Source organism: Diplotaxodon limnothrissa, linkage group LG1, assembly GCF_057381915.1.
Source record: "Diplotaxodon limnothrissa isolate DT_005_m linkage group LG1, D_limnothrissa_male_GT1.1, whole genome shotgun sequence".
Taxonomy (NCBI): Eukaryota; Metazoa; Chordata; class Actinopteri; order Cichliformes; family Cichlidae; genus Diplotaxodon; species Diplotaxodon limnothrissa.
The window spans coordinates 15,469,797-15,489,681 of NC_140596.1; the positions used below are offsets into that span (position 1 = coordinate 15,469,797).

Consider the following 19,885-nt stretch of genomic DNA (forward strand, 5'->3'; position numbering starts at 1 on the left):
TGCCAGAGGAACAACCTCCTTCTAAACGTCAGTAAGACAAAGGAGCTGATAGTGGACTTCAGCACTAAGCAGGAGAGGAACTACCAGACCCCCGTCATCAACGAGTGCCCAGTGGAGAGAGTGGACAGCTTCAAATACCTCGGAGTTCACATCACGCAGGACCTGTCATGGTCCTGTCACATCAACACCGTGGTGAAAAAGGCCCGACAGTGTCTCTACCACCTCAGACGCTTGAGAGACTTCCAACTGCCCTCCAAGGTGCTCAGGAACTTTTACTCGTGCACCATAGAGAGCATCCTGGCGGGAAACATCTTAACCTGGTTCGGGAACAGCACCATGCAGGACAGACGAGCTCTACAGAGGGTTGTGCGGTCAGCTGAGCGCACCATCCGCTCCGAGCTCCCTGACCTGCACTCAATCTACAGCAGGCGGTGCTGGACCAAGGCCAGGAAGATCGTGAAGGACCTCAGCCATCCCAACAACAGACTGTTCTCTCTGTTGAGGTCAGGAAAGCGATTCCGCTCCCTGAAGACCAACACAGAGAGACTGAGGAGGAGCTTCTTCCCGCAGGCGATACGGTCTCTCAATCACACCACCACACAGTACTGACCCACACATATGGTTCTTACACACACACTGGACTTTCTGGACTTTGGTTTTGCACAACACTGGTCACTATATTCTTCATTTCCGGTTAATACTTGTACAGCTGCTGTTATTGTGTATATATTTATTTATATTTAGATTTCTTCATACATTCTTATATAGTTCTATATTGTGTATTGTGTATTTTGTTGTACAGTTATTTTATTTTCAACTTTAATTTATATATTTATCTTTATCTTATTCTTCCCAGTTAAATTTACCCTTCATTCTAATTTGTGTTGTACAGTTATTTCATTTTTAACCTTAATTTATATTTTATTCCTTCCTAGTTAAATTTACCCTTTTTAATTTTTCATATTTATTTCCTTTCTTATTCATAGCCTTTTCCTTTTTTTGTTCTCTTTAGGTCACGAGCAGTTGTCCAAGCATTTCACTACATATCGTACTGTGTATGACTGTGTACGTGACAAATAAAATTTGAATTTGAATTTGAATTTGAATTTGAAAAGTGTTTGCAGGAGGTGAGCTGGCTTCAAACAAATGATGAACGCACAGAGATGTGGTGCGGAATGTGCCGTGAAAATTCCACTCTAGCGGACAAAAACAGTGCTTTTTATATGGACGCAAACGCGCGTTGCAACTTCTTATCTGGTGCGCGTCTTTTATTTTGACAGCGAATGCGCACATGCGGACCACTTATGTGCACCCCTGTAAATAACATAATGTTCTGCCGGGTGTGTTGTTGGTTTTCTCTCGATTTCTGAGTCGACAAGCGCCTTTGTTACTGGGACCAGTCATTTTAAGAAAGGCCCCCATTAGAACCCATGAGAAATGCAAGAAATGCATTATTGCTCAGTCTGCAATATCTTTCCCAGAACAAACACCAATTGCAAATAACATACTAAAAATAAACCTGAAAAATCTGTTTAGAACAGCGTACTATGTTGCAAAGAGTGAACTACCACTGGCAAAATTTAGCAGTCTTTGCAAACTTCAAAAAGCAAATGCCCTCGATCTTGGTTCCACTTGCCTCTTACCCGTGACTTCAGTGGAAATTTCAAATTCAGGATCTGACACAGACTGATTCATGTCCTACACAGTTCTTACAAGTTCATAGAAATTTATGTTCAATTAGAACCAAGTATTTGAGTTGATGATTGTAATTTTTATACAATGTTGTAATTTGTTTTTCAACAATTTTTTGATTAATGTTTTGTTTCCTTTACAATATTATACTTTAATGTATAATATTGTAAAGGAAACAAAACATCAATCAAAAAATTGCTCTCTTTTTTTATTCGGGCTACTTAGATTTACTTTGGGCTACCAAAAACTGAAGAGTCCCTGCCCGAAGGGCTACCAGGGATTTTGAAATTTTGAGAGCCCTGAGAGATATTTATTTTTTTAATTACTTTTGTTTCAGCAACATTAAATTTAAAAACTGTACTTTTGAGTTAAAATATATATTTATAATTTTAATAAATGACAAATTAAAAAGGCATGAACATTTTTTTGTATCGAAAAAATATCGAACCGTGACACCAAAGTATCGAACCGAACCGAACCGAACCGTGAATTTTGTGTATCGTTGCACCCCTAGTACTTACACACTTTATGACTGGTTAATGTTACAGTCACACAACGAAATCTACTCAAACTACAGAAATTAACACTAATTACTTACATTGCACGAATAATGTGCCCCCTATTCTACACAACAAACACATTATCAATCCCACATCAGTTGGGAGCCAAACCTAGCATTTCTCTATGAATTCCAGCTTTCCTTTTCCGTCTGTCTTCCCCTAACAGCATTATAATATATACAGTCAACATTCATTTTCAGGTTTTTGCCTTACAGCAAAAATTGACTCCCTTGAGTCCCCCCTTTTTCCTGCTACTTCAAAGAACTGTCAGGAAAACATCGAGAAGCGCAGGCAGGGCTTTAAAAGCGAGCAGGTGCAAGGACAGGTGGGGTTGGTTAGGGCGCAGTGATCGGGCAGGTAAGTCTACGCAGCTTTTAAATTTTGTGGCTTTTTTATAAGTAAGAGTGGCATCTAACAAAGATTACGAGCAAGATTGAAATTAATGATGCTTTTTAGATGTGCATGCTCTCCACGCTGCCCTTTGTTACCTTGGATACAGGCCAACTCCAATCTCCTGCAGCTCCCCATCACTGATGGTGAAGCAATTACACGTCACCTAAAGGAGAGGGTGAAGATGTGGAGACAAAAGAGTGAGTGATTATTTGTTAAATTGCTTCAGGAAATGAACAATACCTTTCATCCTATGTTCTGAACACCTCTACATAGCTTTGACACCTGCAAAACTCCAGCGGCACTGAAACATGACATGCTATGCGATTGTGTAAAATTACCGCCTGGTTATTTCTGAGCCAGTAAAAGTCTTTTTTTTTTAATGAAAAACAAAATAGTTTTGAAATAATAAGACATGCTTAGAGAGAAACACTTTGTTTCAAATGTTGATCTGTACATAATATTTCGTGTAGCGAATGAAATAATTTTGTTTCCCCACATGTCTGTGACAAAAAAATGCAATTATAATAAAAATAATAACAGTTACCTCTGTCAGTAAATATAATTAAACCCCAGTGCTACTAGGAAATCAGAGGAACTTTTCTACCAACAATAGTAGTGATACACTTTTTTCCCACGAAAGCAGCACGACTCTACGGTGTTAAATTGTTGATTATTAACAATTTTAGAAATTCTGAGAAAGATATGATCAAAAAAGTGATCATAAAGTTCTACAGCTGAGCTCACTCCCTGGTCACGACCACTTTCTTGTGTACGTCAAACTTCAGAATCACAGCTATGTCAAACTGACCCAAATTCAATGTCGAGTATCATCACTGGTGATGAGACATAGATCTTCAGCTACAACTCAGATTATTAAAACTCTTATTTTTCAGTGGAAGAACCTGAGTGTGCAACCTCCAAGATGATCCATCAAGTCAATAGCTGGCGCTCTATTTTTTTGACATTTATGGGATTGTGCACGGTGAAGTCGACTCCAGGGTTGGACTGTCAGCAGATTCTGCCGTGATGACCTGAGCTATGCCATATTTCATTGCTCCATCATACACTCTCACAACACATTGCACAGGAGTTTCTGGCCACACCAACAAAATCCTCACTTAGCACCAGCGCTACTCACTGTATTTGGCTACCCGTGACTTCGTCCTCTTTCCAAATTCAACATTCAACATAAAAGGTCATCATATTGACATAGTAAACAGATACATATTTGCAGGAGGTCAGAATGATCGTTGCAAACTGTGATAAAACCTTAGCAGAAGGACTAGAAGTGGTACAGTGTCTCACAAAGAGACAACTTTGAAGGAGGCAGTGAGGCTCTCTCTGGGTAATCCAGCCCAATGATACGGATGTTAGGCTAACCGGTGATTCTAAATCGACCACAGATGTGAACGTGAGGGTGAATGGTTTGTCTCTTTGTGTTAGCCCTGTGACAGACCTATCCAGGATGTACTTGCCCACTTCCCCTATGATGACTGAGACAGGCTCAAGCCCCCTGTTACCCCAACTGGATAAAAGGTTAAGTAAATGTATGCATGGAAGGCAACATGAGATTTTGCATCTGCATCAGCAAATCTCATGTTTTCAGCCCCAGTTATACTTTGTATCTGAAATGCAAAACTTAGCATAAGAAACATATAATTACATTACGATGGTCATTTTGAGCTTGGTAATATGTGGATGGTAGCATGTAAGTGGAGGAATTTTTTTTCTCCATAAAAAACACTTTTTGACCAGTTAAAGTTGGATTTAATTAATCAATTATAATCTTTTGGGTTTGTTAAATGGCCTTTACAGAAACCCCCCACTTTTGACAACTAAGGTAACACTGACTTAACCTCCTAAGACCCAAACTCTTTCATGGCATGCATTTTTAATTTCTCTTTGCCAGTTGGGACTGATTGGAACCTGATGAATGTAAAAACAAAGAATTACCAGATTTTTTTTCTACCTGATTTTTGTTTCTGGGAAAAATAGGATCCACACATAAGGACATACGTTTTAAATTTTGGTAGAACAGTGGCAGTATAATTTCCTCGTAAGTGGATATCAGGCCCTTGTAGAGCCAAATTTAGTATTTTGGTCTAAACAACCCAAAATGTGATGTCCACATATGTCGACGCCAGGTCCTAGGAGGTTATATATGTGTGTGTTTATATGCAGAATCCCCCCCCCCCCAAAGGCCCATTTTGAAAGGCATAAGAAACCCTGTAGTCCTGTTATTATTCTGGGCTTTGTTTTCTTCCAGGAAATCATAATGTCTGATTCAGCCTCTGATATCTTCTGTGGGGTGATGTTTATGCTGGTGTGGTGTCCACTGCTGGTATACCATATTATTCCCCACCTCGCATACTATTGGGTATATATACAAGTTTCAGACGCACAAAAAAAAAAAAATCTCTGCACACTAAATATTACTTTAGTATGAAATTTTGGACAGCTCAGGATATGCTTTAGCACTTGTGTATATAAACCTCTCACAATGCACTGGGGTGGTCTGCATGATATAAAGGACGTATGTCAGAACAAATGAATTAACAGGCCAAGACTTTCAGGCGACAGAGGAGAAATTTCAAACTAGGGAGAGGGATGGTTTGTTTCTTTCAGCTAGCAGAGTTGGCGCAGACATGGTTTGAATAATAACATGCCTGAAGAAGTTGTTTAAAAGAGAAAGACACAGTTGATGAGGGAGAAAACACTAATAAACACTCTAAAACAAAAGAAGTTAGCAACGAACTGAAAGCTAAAAAACAGAAAATCAGCACAGCTGTCTTTGATGTGTCAATTACTGAGCCGGTGCTGGTAAACAAGTGTGTTTGTGCATGTGTTGGTGGTCGTGGTGCATTTGTGTGAGTTAGGTTTGTTTCTCTACTCTGTGCACAAAGCAGATAAATAAGTCTAACATTGGTAATATTAGGACTAGGGAAAATTAAAGGGAAGTAGAGATGTGCAGGGAGGGAGGGTGAAATTTAAAGTGAGCCCCAGACAGATGGTTCCCATCCTACTGATATTCAAACCAGTCAACACGTCAAATTGATTCGATTTGAATCTGCAGTTGTAATAAACACCATTAGAGTCAGGCCTCATGGGAAATGATGGTTTTTACTCAATGGATTCACCACAAAATGAAAAATCCTGCTCTAAATCTTCCTCCCTCACTCCTCTCTTTCACACACACACAACACACAAATTGTTCTTTCATCATCTCACACACAGTATTGTTATTCGCACACATTTATCATCTGCACTGTAAAGCACAGAGTACAGATGCATCTTACAGCAGAGCCACATGTTCTGTATGAATTCCAATACATCAAGAGAGAACAACAGTTACATACTTTCATTAGATTTTCATTTAATGAATTAAACAGTGCATATAAGAAAATAATAGTCCTCTTGGCTTTGGTTTCTTTGTTCTTATTCACAATAGTTGGCAAATGCATGTGTAGAAAATAGTGCAATATGTAATGCTTTTTGCTAAACAATGGTGTTTATGTGTGTAACCAAAAAAGCCCATTATTCCAAACACACACACATACCCCATTCATAAAATAAACCACCAGGACAGCAACTAAGACTCTGGTTATTGATGAAGTTATTTTTCTCATTATTCCTCTACTCTATGACATATCATATCATGCTGTCCAGTAAAAAAAAACACCCAAACCCCAAAATCACATAAACACAGCGCACTTTGTCCAAAATCCAAGGATATTCAGTTTACAGTGATGTAAACAGAGCAACAAAGTTTGCTGTTTGTGGAGCTGGAACCAGAAAGTGTTTGTCATTTTTGCTAGAAAAACTTCCAAACACCATTCCCTTAAAACTCATTCAGAAACTAACAATTTCATATCCGTTCACACGAGGCTCAGAGCTTTATCTGGGTTTGACTATTCATTTAATGTCAATGCAAAAGGACAGCAACCTCTTTGTGACTAGGAAAAATTGGTGGTTGCTTGGTGAAACTTTTTTCTTATTTGGCAACCATCTGCAAGCAGTTGTGAGACCAGGTTGTCCAAAGGTTGAGCGTACAACACCCTCAACCTCTGGTTTAGCACTTTCAATCACAAGTTGACTGCACGGGTCACCTGGTGGTAGGTGACCTGTCCTCAAACGATCGCTGTCAGATTGACTGGAATCAGTGACAGATTGGGGAAGGTTTGCAAACCTAATTTTGAAGTTAAACTGTCATTGTGCAGCAACTATGTAACTACTTGAGGAGCACTTTCTGAATTTGTGTTTGACTTTCTGAACTTTCTGAATTCTGAATGTAAAAACTTCATGGGAATTTTTGTATGTAGACTGCTACAGATTTGCGATTTTCACAGAGTTATCACATTTATAGTTGCAGTATTATCATAAACAGATTGCATGCAATTGCCAGCTTCACCACATTAAGTCAAAACCTGATAGCAGACTATCTTAGTGCGGTTTTATCTTGATGCACCAAAGGCACTCTGAAAATGGAAACCGACTGTGAGTGTTAACAGACCTTGGTCCCTGTTTTCAAAGCAACCATGTCAAAGGCAACATCATAATTTTGGTTGTGCTGTGGTCTACAACCACAGTTTTCTTGAGTGTGACAGTAGCATTAAACAGATCACATACGTAAACCTATGAGTAAGAGAGGGTAAAAGCAAATGTAAGTGTCATCCTGTCTTCTAACAGAAAGAGGGTATTTGAGTACCTTGCCGTTTTCACCTTATTAGGAAAAGGCAACACCGGTTACTGACAGCAGAGATAGAGGGAAGAACATTTAAACAAACAGTAGTAGGGCACTGAGCTGGGCATAAATCTTTCTCTGTCTTACACTCACCATCTCCCTCCCTGAGGGAAACAATCAATCTTGGAGAAAAGCCACATCTGCAGCAGCGGCTATTGGACATCTTTTGCATCCCAAACAGCAACACGTACACACAAGCTTAAGAATCAAGTCCTGCCTTTTCCAAAAATCGACCTCCTCTGATTCTCAGACTCTCTGCCTCTTTCCTTGTTCTCTTACTCTTCTACAGATGCAGAAGCTATTATCAGAAAGAAAGAGATCTGAGTCAGGAAACTGAAACATTCAGTGTAACTGTCACTATAACATGTTCTTTAGTCTCAACAAACAGTTCTTCAGTCTGAAATGTGAAACGCTGCTGGTACTCTGCTACCTCTCAAATATAAAGATTTAGATCTTGCAAAATGTATTTGCTGGTTTTAATTATATAGCGTTGAAATTAATCATTTAATTGATACACCACTAGCGGAAGATCATCCCAAAACTCGTAGCATCTTTTCAATTGTCAGCATTTACAGACTTTTCTGAATATCTGCTTTGAAGTTCATTGGGCAAATTAAATATATCATCTTGAGCCGTGAGAGAGTGGGTGAGGCACAGAGCTGGAGACTGACATAAGCATCGATCTGGTGTCGGCAGTGACACTGTGGAAGTCTGTTGCAGTGGAGAGAGCACTGAGTGAGAAGACAAAGCTGCTGATTTACCGGTCGATCTGCATTCCTACAATCGCCTATTGCCGCGAGCAGAGCTGTGTGGCTGAAAGAATGAGATCCTGCAGGTAAGCTGTGGAAATGAGCTTCTTTTAAAGAGTGTTTAGGCTCAGCCTTTCAGATGGGATGGGGAGCTCAGTCATTTGGGAGGTGCTCACAGTAAAACCACAGCTCCTTAGTGTGGAAAGGAGCCAATTCAGGTGGTTCAAGAACCTGTCTAGAATCTCTCTAAGATGTCTTTCAAGCACGATGCTTCAGACATATTCTAACAGTACAAGAACTCAAAGCAGAGCAGGACACAGTGGACTGTCTCTCCTGACTGGTCGGACACATTAGTACCACCCTGGAAGGAGGCGGTGGACGAGGAGAGGGAGGATGCAGCTCTGTTTAGACTGCCTGGACCTGGTTCAGTGGTACATGAGGATCGATGGAACATCTTTGCTCTCTTATATGACACCTTAAAGTGTCATGGTCACAGGACTTTCTGTGTATTTGAGTTTCAATTACCAGGTTTATATATGTGAGCTTGTTTTTATTGCTATATTTGAGTTTGAAGTTTGAGTTTTGTTTTGTTGCATTTCTGTTTTGGTTACTTTTTCCCTAGCAGAAAAATCTGTTTATGTTTAGTTCACTGACTCCTTTATTTTAGTTTTCCCTTTATTACTATTTTAGTGATGATTTTCAGGTTTGCAATTCCATGTTTAGGTTATTATTTAGATTTCTGTTAGCTGTAGCCTTTACTTCCCTCAGTGTTTCTCTCTTCTATCCTCCATCTCTCTCATTTCAGGATTAATGTCCTGTGTGCCCTATGTTCTGTAGTCTGACATCTTGTAAAGCCTTAATATTCATGTCTGTAATACTTTTAGTTTTACTTTGAAGGATACATGGTATGCATTTTAGTTACTTCATGTGTTATGAATATCCTGACTGTCTTCATTTATATAAACTAATGCTTTTTGTCTTTTTGTGTCATCAGTGAACATACCCGTTACTTTCCCATGAATGTTTTCTGTGTGCAGCCCTGCATTAGTCCTAGTCCCTCAGGATTCCGGATACTGTGTTTTTCCCCTCATTCCTTGGACTTTGTATCAACAATAAAGCTCACTTCAGCTCAGCTTCAGCTCCCTGCCCCCTGCATCCTGCATTTAGGTCTTCACTTCAACACAGTAATCCATCACTGTGTAACATAAGGACTAACCAGTAATAATAACACAAATTAAATTCTATTTTAATAATTATTTCTAGCTTTTCTAACTGCCTAGAGGAAATATTATTAGCTTTAGAGATGTTATTCATATGCAAAGGAACAGCAGGTACTGTGACTACACGGCTATGCATACACACTGTCTATCAGTAACCATGGTGATGATTGTATCACTCTGAGAGATGGTGAGGGACTCCCACAATTTACCTGCTTATTTATGTCCTTACTGATAATAATGAGACCCATTTACAGCTGTGAGTGAGTGCGGGTTGATATGAGTTGACATTGTGGTCGAGTGTGTGTGAGGAGGACCCAGTTTGGGGGAGATGAAACACTGAGAGATGTTACAGTGTCTACAGGGCTACTTTCTATCTGAAGCAAATGAATTGTATTTCAGAAAATGAATTGAAAGGAGCTCTTAATGGGGATTAGAGGCCTGGTAGGATTCAGATATTGGCATACCCACTGTGGAGAATTACACAATTACCAAAGCATAGATTTTGCCCCGAGGCGTTTTCTTCCAAATTAAAGTTGGTTACTTTTGTTTAATATCTTTTAGGGAATTGTCTCTGTGTCTGTGGCAAAAGGGTGCAGAAAATCTCAATCTGCATCCATTTATTTGTTTGACCATTTATTTCTCTTACTGTCGAAACATTTCTGTTGATTCGTTTTGGATCATGAAACCTGGAGAAATTATAAATGTGAGAAAGAAACAGAAGCGTAGACAGATGAGTGTGGAAGAAGGGTGTGGTTAGTGATGTGGAAAATAGAAAATAAGATCAAAGATGTCACAGTCTGTGTGTGTGCACAAATTCTAGATTCCATATTTTAGGAGCCTACCAGTAAGGTAATGAATAGCGCTCGCAAAGACACACATATTCAGAGATAAGTAATTACGCCACTGAAGTAAAGTTAATTTGCATCTATTTCCAAGTGACTATTCTTTTAGTCAGATCACACATGCAATTCACAAATCCATTCAACTCTTTTAAGATATAAAACCATTTTTTCAGTCAATGGCTTAACTTCCAGGTGAATCTGGTTCTATAACTAAACCTCAAAATATTAAAAACCTTTCAAAGGTAAAACCCAAGAATGGCATCACTAGTCCAGCACATGCAACCTTTTGAGATATAAAGACTAACCTGTACAACTACTTTAAATTACAGTCAGCTGCAGGACTCCACTGTGAATTTCTGTGCAACATTAAGTATTCAGGCAGGAGGGGCAGATCAAAATGATTCCAGTGACATTTTGGAAACGTATACGGATAGCACATCTCTAAGTGGATGGGTGGGGGAGGCTGGGATGGTGGAGAGTGGGAGGTCCTGTCATTTCACATCGAGGCATTGCATTGGTTTGCTTTCTCCTGTCATGTTGCCTCAAAAAACTTGTGACTGGGTGGTTTATGTCTCTAATGTCATTGGAATCGGTTCAATTACTGTCACTCTGGGGACTACTACAAAGGCCATCAGACCCAATCAAAGGCCGTATCTGAGTGCCTTCTGTGCATTTGTGTGTATGCGTGCGTGTGTGTGTGTGTGTGTACGGACTATCGATGCTTTGATAAAGTATTTATGACCTAATCATGGTTCTTTCATCTCTCAATAGACAGGCAGACAAACTCGGTGGAAATATGACGGGGGAGAAACAGCGCTACACATCTTTTTCCTCATTGTGACACTGTTGCATGCACATAGAGAAACAGTCAAATGTCTGGGCACCTCCGCTCGTTTAGTGGTTTTACCACACTGAAAATTGAAATTATGAAATAATAAACTTTAACTTTTTTTAAATGAAGTTAAACAATTCTTTAAAGTAGCCAGCGTTTGCACAAACTCATTGTATTGCCTAACCAATCCAAATTTTCTGAACCAAAGCAGTTCGGTTTTTCAACTAATAACCTTCAGAAGTGACTTCTTTGCAGCAATTTAGCCATGAAAGCCTGATTAGTTGATGCTGAGAAGCGTCTGCTACTTGAACTCTGGGATGCATTGATGTGAGCTCTAATCTGAGGTGTCATTAATTGGGGATCTCTGGTGACTCTAATGAGCTTATCCTCTGCAGAAAAGGAAAGTCTTGGATCTTCCTTTTGTGAAATGATTCTCATCCACTTGAATAGTTTTTTCAGACCAGATTCTGTCAGACAAGAATTTTTAACAGCTCTTAAACAGGACTGACTTCCATCTCCTCAAGTATACACAAGTATCCCCTAAAGTGCTTTTTATAAAAATCAATAAAATTTCATCTTAGGCAGGCTTTTGCATTGTGTTGTTTTTTAGATTTTTTTTTTTTATTGTTCAGATAAAATCAATTCAGATTCGTATCAAAAATACACAGGACTGCAGTACAGTGTAGCTGGTGTTAGTGTGAGGTTACCTCAGAAGTAGTCAACTGTGTGCACCAGCAGCTACAACTACAGAGTACACTGTATGCCAAAAGTCTGTCAGCTGTGTTCTGACACTGCAGGCAGAAATCACCATGGAGGAGCAACATTATGTTATAGCTTAAAGTCCGAGTTTGAGCCACAGTACTAGTTGATGTCCGGCTTCAGTGGTGACTGCAAAACTGACAGTGCAGTTTAATCAGTTATGATCAGAGTGCACAGCGTTACATCTGGAGCTCCATGCGTGTATTCAGCTTCATTAGCTTTATTTTAGGTTACATGCAGTGATTATTTCTGCCTGACTGCTGTCACTAAATCTGACTGCTTAACTTGTTCTGTGTTCAAACAAAGTTAGACAGTTTTGCTGGATTTGCGTGTTGAAAAATAAGTGATAGTTTCTCTCCCTTGGTTTTCTTTCTTCTTTATTTTGTAGTTGCACTAACAAAGGTATACTGTGTATAATGTCTCTAACCTGGTGTGGCTGTTGGTGCCAGACATGCTGGTCTGAGTATACATCTAAAACATCCCGTGAGCGGCAGTTCTCTGAGTGAAAACGCATTGTTTATGTCAGACGACAGAGCAGAACGGCCAAACTCCTTCAAGCTGATAGGTAGACAGCAGTAAATCAAATAACCACTTAATACTACCAAGTTATGCAAGAGCTTCTCTGAGCCAGCAAAATGTCAAAACTCAAGGGAGGTGGGCTACAGCAGCAGAGGATCAACTAAGAACATGAAACTAACACTAGAATTCACACAGGCTCATCAAAACTGAACAATAGAAGATTTTAGTGTGGGGGATACTTTCCTGGCACACTTTGTGCCCCTTAGTACCTGTCATTTTCCTGAGCACAACCATCCCTTTATGACCACAGTGTACCCATCTTGATCATCTTCTGGATGTTTCCAGGAACATAACACACCATGTCTTAAGGCTCACATTATCTCAAACTGGTTTCTTGTACATGACAATGAGTTCCCTGAACTCAAATAGCCTCCACATTCACAGATCTCAATCCAGTTGAGCACCGTTGGGATGTACTGGAGCTGGAAATTCACATCATGGATGTGCTGCTAACAAATCTGCAATAACTGTGCGATGCTATCGTTTCAATGAGCCAAAATCTCGGAGGAATGTTTCTAGCACCTTGTTGTATCTGTGCCACAGAGAATTACAGCAGTTCGGAAAGAAAAAAGTGGGCCAACCTGCTATTAGGAAGGTCTAGCTAATATAAGAGAGCAGGGCAGGTTAATGTTTAGATAGTATGTGGGTGTACGGCTATATTTCATGGTCTTCTTTGCAAAGAAAAGGAAAAAAACAAATGTAAAATATAATAATATATAGTGATGATATGATAACAGCCATGATACTCATTTTTAAATTCACACTTTTGCATATTTTTCTCAATTTTTTATTCTTTTATTTGTATGCATGAGGAGCACATGTCCCAACAATGTGACTGTCTAAAGTGATTTCTGGGTTGAAACAAACTATGTGCTCATTTGCAAGCCAGTATAATACTAGTCTTATTTAAGAGAGTTACTAACCCTTTACCGCAACCACTACTTGCTAAGCTTTATACCAAGTCTTCGCCCTAGAGATTAATGACAGATTTACATGAGGGATTTGTTTTGTTCTCTAAGAGGAAGACGAGTTACCACAATGTTCCAGACTTACGCCACCACAACATGAGTAATGCAAGTGCACACATAAACACACACCCCAGGAGTCCATCTCTGTTTAAACAAGCATAAAACAGCCAACTGCAGATGGAGAATGAGAGAAAGGAAAGAGAGGAGCGGAAGCTATAACAGATGAAGACAGATTAAAGTGGCAGCTTGAAAGTTTGAGGGTAGGAGAAACAATTCGAAAATCGAGAGTGAGGGAGAGAGATCAAGGATCAATGTAATGAATCCTCTCAAGTCTCCCTGATAAGATGTGGAGTTGAATGCAATTAAAAGTGGAGGAAGAAAATATTCAAAACAAGTCTGTGCATCTTCTAAGTGTGCCAGAGTCATACTTAGTAATCTCTTTAAACAATTTCTTTATTGGAGGAGATATAAGTGCCACAGGCCTGTGATCATTACATGAATTTGGAGTGTAAAAAAGAAAACAAACTATACCGTCTAGTTGTGCAGCACAGTTCATAAGCATTCAGGCTTTCCTGTCCTTGATCCCCCTGGAAAAGAATTCACATGGTAACCTGCAAACATCTTTTCCGAGAGCTACATTTTGAAAAACCGACTGCTTTCTACTAAAATGATGATGTTAAAATGAATATTAAAGATGTTCTTAGACTCTATCCTCATCAATGATTATATCTTTATAACTGTATTTACCAAGCTTGAGTTCTTCTTCAACCTTCTTCTGTGCCTCCCTGTATTTATCCACATGCCCTTGGTTCAAACTTACATTTCACTGAATAATTGAGGCTTTAACAGATTAGAAGATCCATGATTTATTATTTGGATAAATGATAAATCTTCACAAGATATAATGTATGCAGACAGTTCTCTGTTATTCCAGGCCAACACAGGCACTTTCAAACAAGTTCGTTTAGGGGCGATTTGCAGGACGTGCAGAGTGGAGCTTTATGATAGGATTTTAATTCCCCTTTACAAATCAGTAGCAAAGATTCAGACAGATTGAGAGTTGTGTTGGACAAGAAATGTACTGTTAAAGTTACTTAAGATTTTAATGGTTTGATGCAATTAAAATCATGCAAAAAAAAAAAAAAAGTTGAATAATTGGTGTCAACCCTGGCTTTCAGCTGAATATATACAAAAGGGTCGCAGGGATACAAACATGAGTTCAATTTCAGCTGTGCATAGTCTCCCTGATAATCAGTGTTGCACCAGTTTTTATTGCCATAGAGACACAAGCCTCCACTGAGTGATTTACTAGTTTCTGAAGAGTCTCTGACCAAGAGAAAGCGTTTCCCAAAGCCATCAACTTCCAACTCGGAATCAGTCTTGTTCCGAAGTAAAGTTTTTGTTAAAGCAAGGACACAGGGGCTGTTACACTGGATTAGAAACTTGCCACTTGCCCAGAGCTCATCAACTTGCAGAGTAACTGAACACCGGTGAGCATAACTGTGGAAGAGGCATCCAACAGCGGCCCTGTTTCACAAACCTCTCCCACACACCGACACATCTCCTGCACACCAAATATCTTGGATGCCCGGCAGCAATTCCCCACAGAAGCGACTGGCTGAGATGCAGAGGAATCCATGATTCCCACACCGGTGATGAGCAAAAGCAGAAGGAACTCACAAATATAATGGTGCTTGAAATCGTCATGTAAACGGGGCATAAAAACATAAAAATTAGGATAAAACTCCAACTGAGGTGAGTCACTGTTGATACTTGATACTGTCACCAACAGATCTCATAAGAAATACATTAATAGAGAGAATAAAAACAAGTCAAGAGACGTGTGAAACAAGAAGGAGGGAGGAGAAGAAATTTGCCTAAACATGTTAGTCAACTCATTAGTAAAGTTGCTGAGTGTGACCAAAAACAGGCGGGCTGAGCTAGAGTGGTGCACTCTGGGAAAACATTTACTGAACGCTGCAGTGGAAGGAAAAGCGCTCTAAGCAACAGCTTTGGAAAGTGCACTGTACTGTACAGACACACACAGACACATGCACATCTGTGTGTGTGCACATAATCGCAATGAAATACACAGTATTCATGTGGTGTGTGCACACAAAATTTCTCATCCGCACACACGCACACAGACACCATTAGCTTCAATCTGTGTGCAATCGAACACGAGATTGCCTCCTGCTCTATAATGACTTATTTCCATTACGATACCCAATCATATCTGAAATAAAATAGTAGAGAAAGTCTGCATGTGTTTTTGTCAAGTTGGCACATTTTCAGCCGATGAGCTACTAAGCTGAAACAACCATTTCCACACCCACCCACACATTCAGATCACAAGTGTACATTTAAATGGAAGCACATTTATGGAGCATACCATTTATAACTCACACATGCAAACACACTAGCTTGTTTCTGGTTGTGTTACTTTGTATTTTACGGCAAAATACTAGAGCTAGTGAGTTGGTAAAAGTATCGTGCGCTTGTGTGTGCATGTGTTATAATTATATGTGCTTCTTTTTCTCCATAGGGTATTCTCCTCTTCTACATGCGCCAGGCATGGGCTCCTCCAATTCAAGGTCCTACACCGATTACATATCTCCAAGGAAAAGTTAGCCAAGTTCTATCCGGGAGCTGACCCCCTGTGTAACAGATGTAAAGCAGAAACAGGGTCACTCCTTCGGACTTTTTTTTGGGATGCCCCAATCCTCATAACTACTGGGTGTCTATATTCAACACCTTTTCAGAGATATATAACGTTAAATATGATCCTTCTGCTCTAATGGCTATCTTTGCGGTGATACCTTAAACCGTCATTCTGCCAAAATACTATTCGAATTCTATTCCTTTGCTTCACTCGTTGCAAGGTGCCTGGAAGCAGGAAGCTCCTCCCACACATGAACAGTGGCTTGCAGAGCTCATGAGGTTTTTGCATTTGAAAAAGATGAGATATACACTGACAGGTTCAATCAATAATTTCTTAAGGCATGGCAGCCATTACTAATGTACATGGAAACATTTAAAATGACCACCTTATCATGACCGGATACCAAATCTCTATATCACTAGCGTAGTTAGCTGTACACTGAATCTCCCTTATACATTTTATTTTTATATTTGTGTTTGTTGTTGGTGTTTTTTTTGTTTGTTTGTTTGTTTTTCTTCTCTCTTTCCGTTATCTTTTGGGGTATTGTAAATATTGAACAGCAAATTACTGTATGTTCAAGGTTTTGCTATTAACATGCTGCTGTGACTGAAAATATAATTATTTAAAAAAAATTATATGTGCTTCAAGAGCAGTCAAAGCAACACTAAATCTTCTCTGACAGAGAAGATTATGATTGTTTTCACACACTTTCCTCTAACATTTTATAAATTACATCCCTGACTCAGCTGCCTGGTGACGGTAAACTGTCACCTTATTAAAAACCTAAAATGATTTAGGCGGCCCAGTGTGTTCTGGTGGTAGAGACGAACCAAATTAGAGGAGAGACCAAAACGTTATTTAGGCTGCTGCCAAAGCTCTCTAATCTTACCTTCTATCATTAGCTATGTAATATAAGACAAACTAAATAAGGAGTCAATTGTGTCAGGAAAGCCGTTGGGCACCAGTACAACACCAGAAAATATAATAAAAAATCTCTCCAAGGTGAAACATTTCCTTCTTTTTTTTTAAACTGGTAAAGGTTACATGACACTGATTTTTAAACGATTACATGCTGCACATGCCGATTCAGTCGTCTTTATCCCAAAATCATAGCTTAGTGTGGCCTACAGCTGCAAAACGTACGGTATTACTGTTGCTTTCGACGTGACCTGTGAGGTCATTCCAGTTTCTGTTTCTTTCTGCTCCATCTCTTGCTACTCCCTTTATAAAAGTACTGGGGTTTTTTTTTTTTGGCAGAGCAGTGATGAAAGAAAAGTAAGAAAAAAGGAAGCAAGATATTAATCATGTAAACAAGGAACTAAGAAAACTAAAAAAGAAAAAAAAGTTTAGCCTGGCAGACAGTCTGCTGGCTGGTTCTAGAGGTGGGTAATGATAAAAAGAGCAGGTTATTGTTTTCAGAGCAGTGTTCTTTGTAGAAAAATCAGTTTTTACTGCTTGACTGCTCTGCCGTGGACTGAATCAAAGGGTGGTTCACGAGGGAATAGCAATTCCTCCTCCACTCTGAAGGCAGCAGTTAGTCAGCTCTGAATGGCTTTTCCTCCGTACATTTACCGCACCCATAACTTTTATCTAAAACACCTTTTTTATTCTCAGCCCTCGGGGAACGCAAAGGCATTCACAAGCTAAGATTTGAATCTTTAGTGTGAAGCTTATTACATTTAAATCAATTAAAATGATTTTGCAAAAAGCGTCTGAATATTCCTGAATAGGTCTGGCCGTATAATGCTGCCTGTTACCTTAGCTACGCATCTCACATGTTGAGAAGCAGTGACTTGGTGTTTACTGTTTGTTTACAGCAATAAACACAATAAAAGTACGTGCAAGTATTTGAAATGTGTATCCTAAGGGTACTGGTGTGTGAAAGCAAGCATTTCATTTTGAAAGCAAAGATCACTTTTCTTATACTATCAAAGTACTGAATAATAACAGGACTGAAGGAAATTAAAATTACTTCAGGTTGGGAATTTGATAGTTTTGTGATAGTTCCTGACTTTTCTGTGTTTTTGCCTCCTTCTGTCTATTCTCTTTGCTAAACGTCAGCACTAATGCCTAGAGACACGTCAGCAACCTCCTGAAGACCTCCAGTTTCAAGGGAAAAATGTGTATTTGCTGATCAGTTGCCGAGTGGATACTGGAGGTTGCCAGGTGAAATCGGTTAAAAAGAGGGTGCTGAACCAAAAACCTCTTTGTGATTGCTTTGTTCACCAGCAGACTGCCGCATTTCCATTTGCCGTTTACTCTCAGAGTTGTGCAAACCGGACACAGACAACTTTCTACTTCAAAGTAAAAGTTGAGAAATTGCTGCAACAACCTAATTCCACAAGGTGCAAGTTTTATTTGAAAGAGATGCAAACAGTTTTCAGTTTGCATTTTTCTTTCTTTCAGGTTTTATTACAGCTCAGTCGAGTGAGTACAAATCATTCAGCATCTTTCAAGCAACCTGCTAGCAACTAAAGCAATCGCAAGGAGGTTTTGGTGCAGCACCCTTTATGCAACCAAATTCATGTAACAACTAACTTGGATTTGCTAGATGACAGATGTGCACCAGGGGTCTTTGACTGGTGTACAGGTCTGCATGAATGGGGCTTAATCAATTGATTACAAAGCAACTCCCAGCAACCTCCAACCACTTGCAACCATACTAATTTACCAATACTAAACCAATACCAATGTTTCTTCTCACAATCAGCTGCCAGATGGCTGCAGGCATGTTTTTAAGCCTGTGTGACTCAAGCCTTTTGAGTCTCAGTTCCCGTCTGGTAGTTATCACCTGTGTTGACTGCTTTCACCTTCATCATACATCTCATTTGTATCTCAATCATGATTGGTCAAATTTTCTTGCCCTTTGTCAAGACATCTGTTTTTGCTCCAGCTTTTTTCTCCTTGTTATTCCCTTGCTTCTAATGTCATTTTGGACTTTTGATTTGCTCCTCTTTTGGACATTTTTTATTTTGGGCTTTGTTTGTGGCCAATGGGTTACACTGCTGTTGACTGCTTGGGTTACAAGCAGCCCGAAGGGCTACCAGGGATTTTGAAATTTTGAGAGCCCTGGTTAGTGTCAGTGTCACGTTTGTAACCACTGAATATGTGCCCTTGGGGAAGGCCCGAGGCATGAAAGTTTTGAGTTTGGACATTTTGGGGGACAAATAAGTAACAGGTTTTTAGCAATGTAGTGGAAGCTGAGAGGCAGGTAACTGGACACTCAGCCATTCCAATAATCATATCCAGAGTCACCACAGCTGAAATGCCAGTTTATTTTTAACCTGTAAAGCAACATGACTTTCTAAGCCTTTTCGAACAACTTCCCATTTTTCAGCTATAATATGTAACTGTATGCACTTTGCTTTAATTTGTTTTGATGAAAGCTGTTTGTAAAAAGACGACATGACACAGTAAAACTCTGCTTTACATTAATGCGACAGCTGTTAAACTTTTCCTAGCGTGACCGTTACCATGGCTGCACAAATAGACGGTTACAAAAGCAATTTTTAAAGTGTAATTTGGGAAATTTATGGCGCGTTGTCATGTAAGAAGCAAATAATAATTCTGTGGTAAATAATAAAGGTTAGTACGAATATTCAAATTCAGGAGAGGCCCTCAGTCTAATGATCCACATAAATAACAGCTTTTCTACTTCTGGATTTCACATGCTCTCTCTCTCACACACAAACACCCACACACGTGTTCCCTGAGGTTGTAAAAGTTCAATTATCTCCCACTCCAGGACGGCCATCAGGTTATAGGCCAAATGCTTCCTCCAATTATCCGTGCGCATACCTCTCTGAGTTGTTTTGTGTGTGCTTGAGCGTTCAGGCGTGATTAAATGCTTACACATAACAATCACTGCAACAAAAGCAGCTCGTCCAT

General features: G+C 39.5%; 1 protein-coding gene across 1 annotated transcript in view; it reads right to left on the bottom strand.

Moving 5' to 3' along the window:
* Positions 1 to 19,885, bottom strand: part of smyd3 (SET and MYND domain containing 3) — a 116,178-nt gene that overhangs the window by 22,287 nt on the left and 74,006 nt on the right. Inside the window, exon 6 of the mRNA XM_085370218.1 lies at positions 2,741 to 2,808. Coding sequence (XP_085226344.1) covers positions 2,741 to 2,808 — 68 coding nt within the window. The remainder of the gene's footprint in view (positions 1 to 2,740; positions 2,809 to 19,885) is intronic.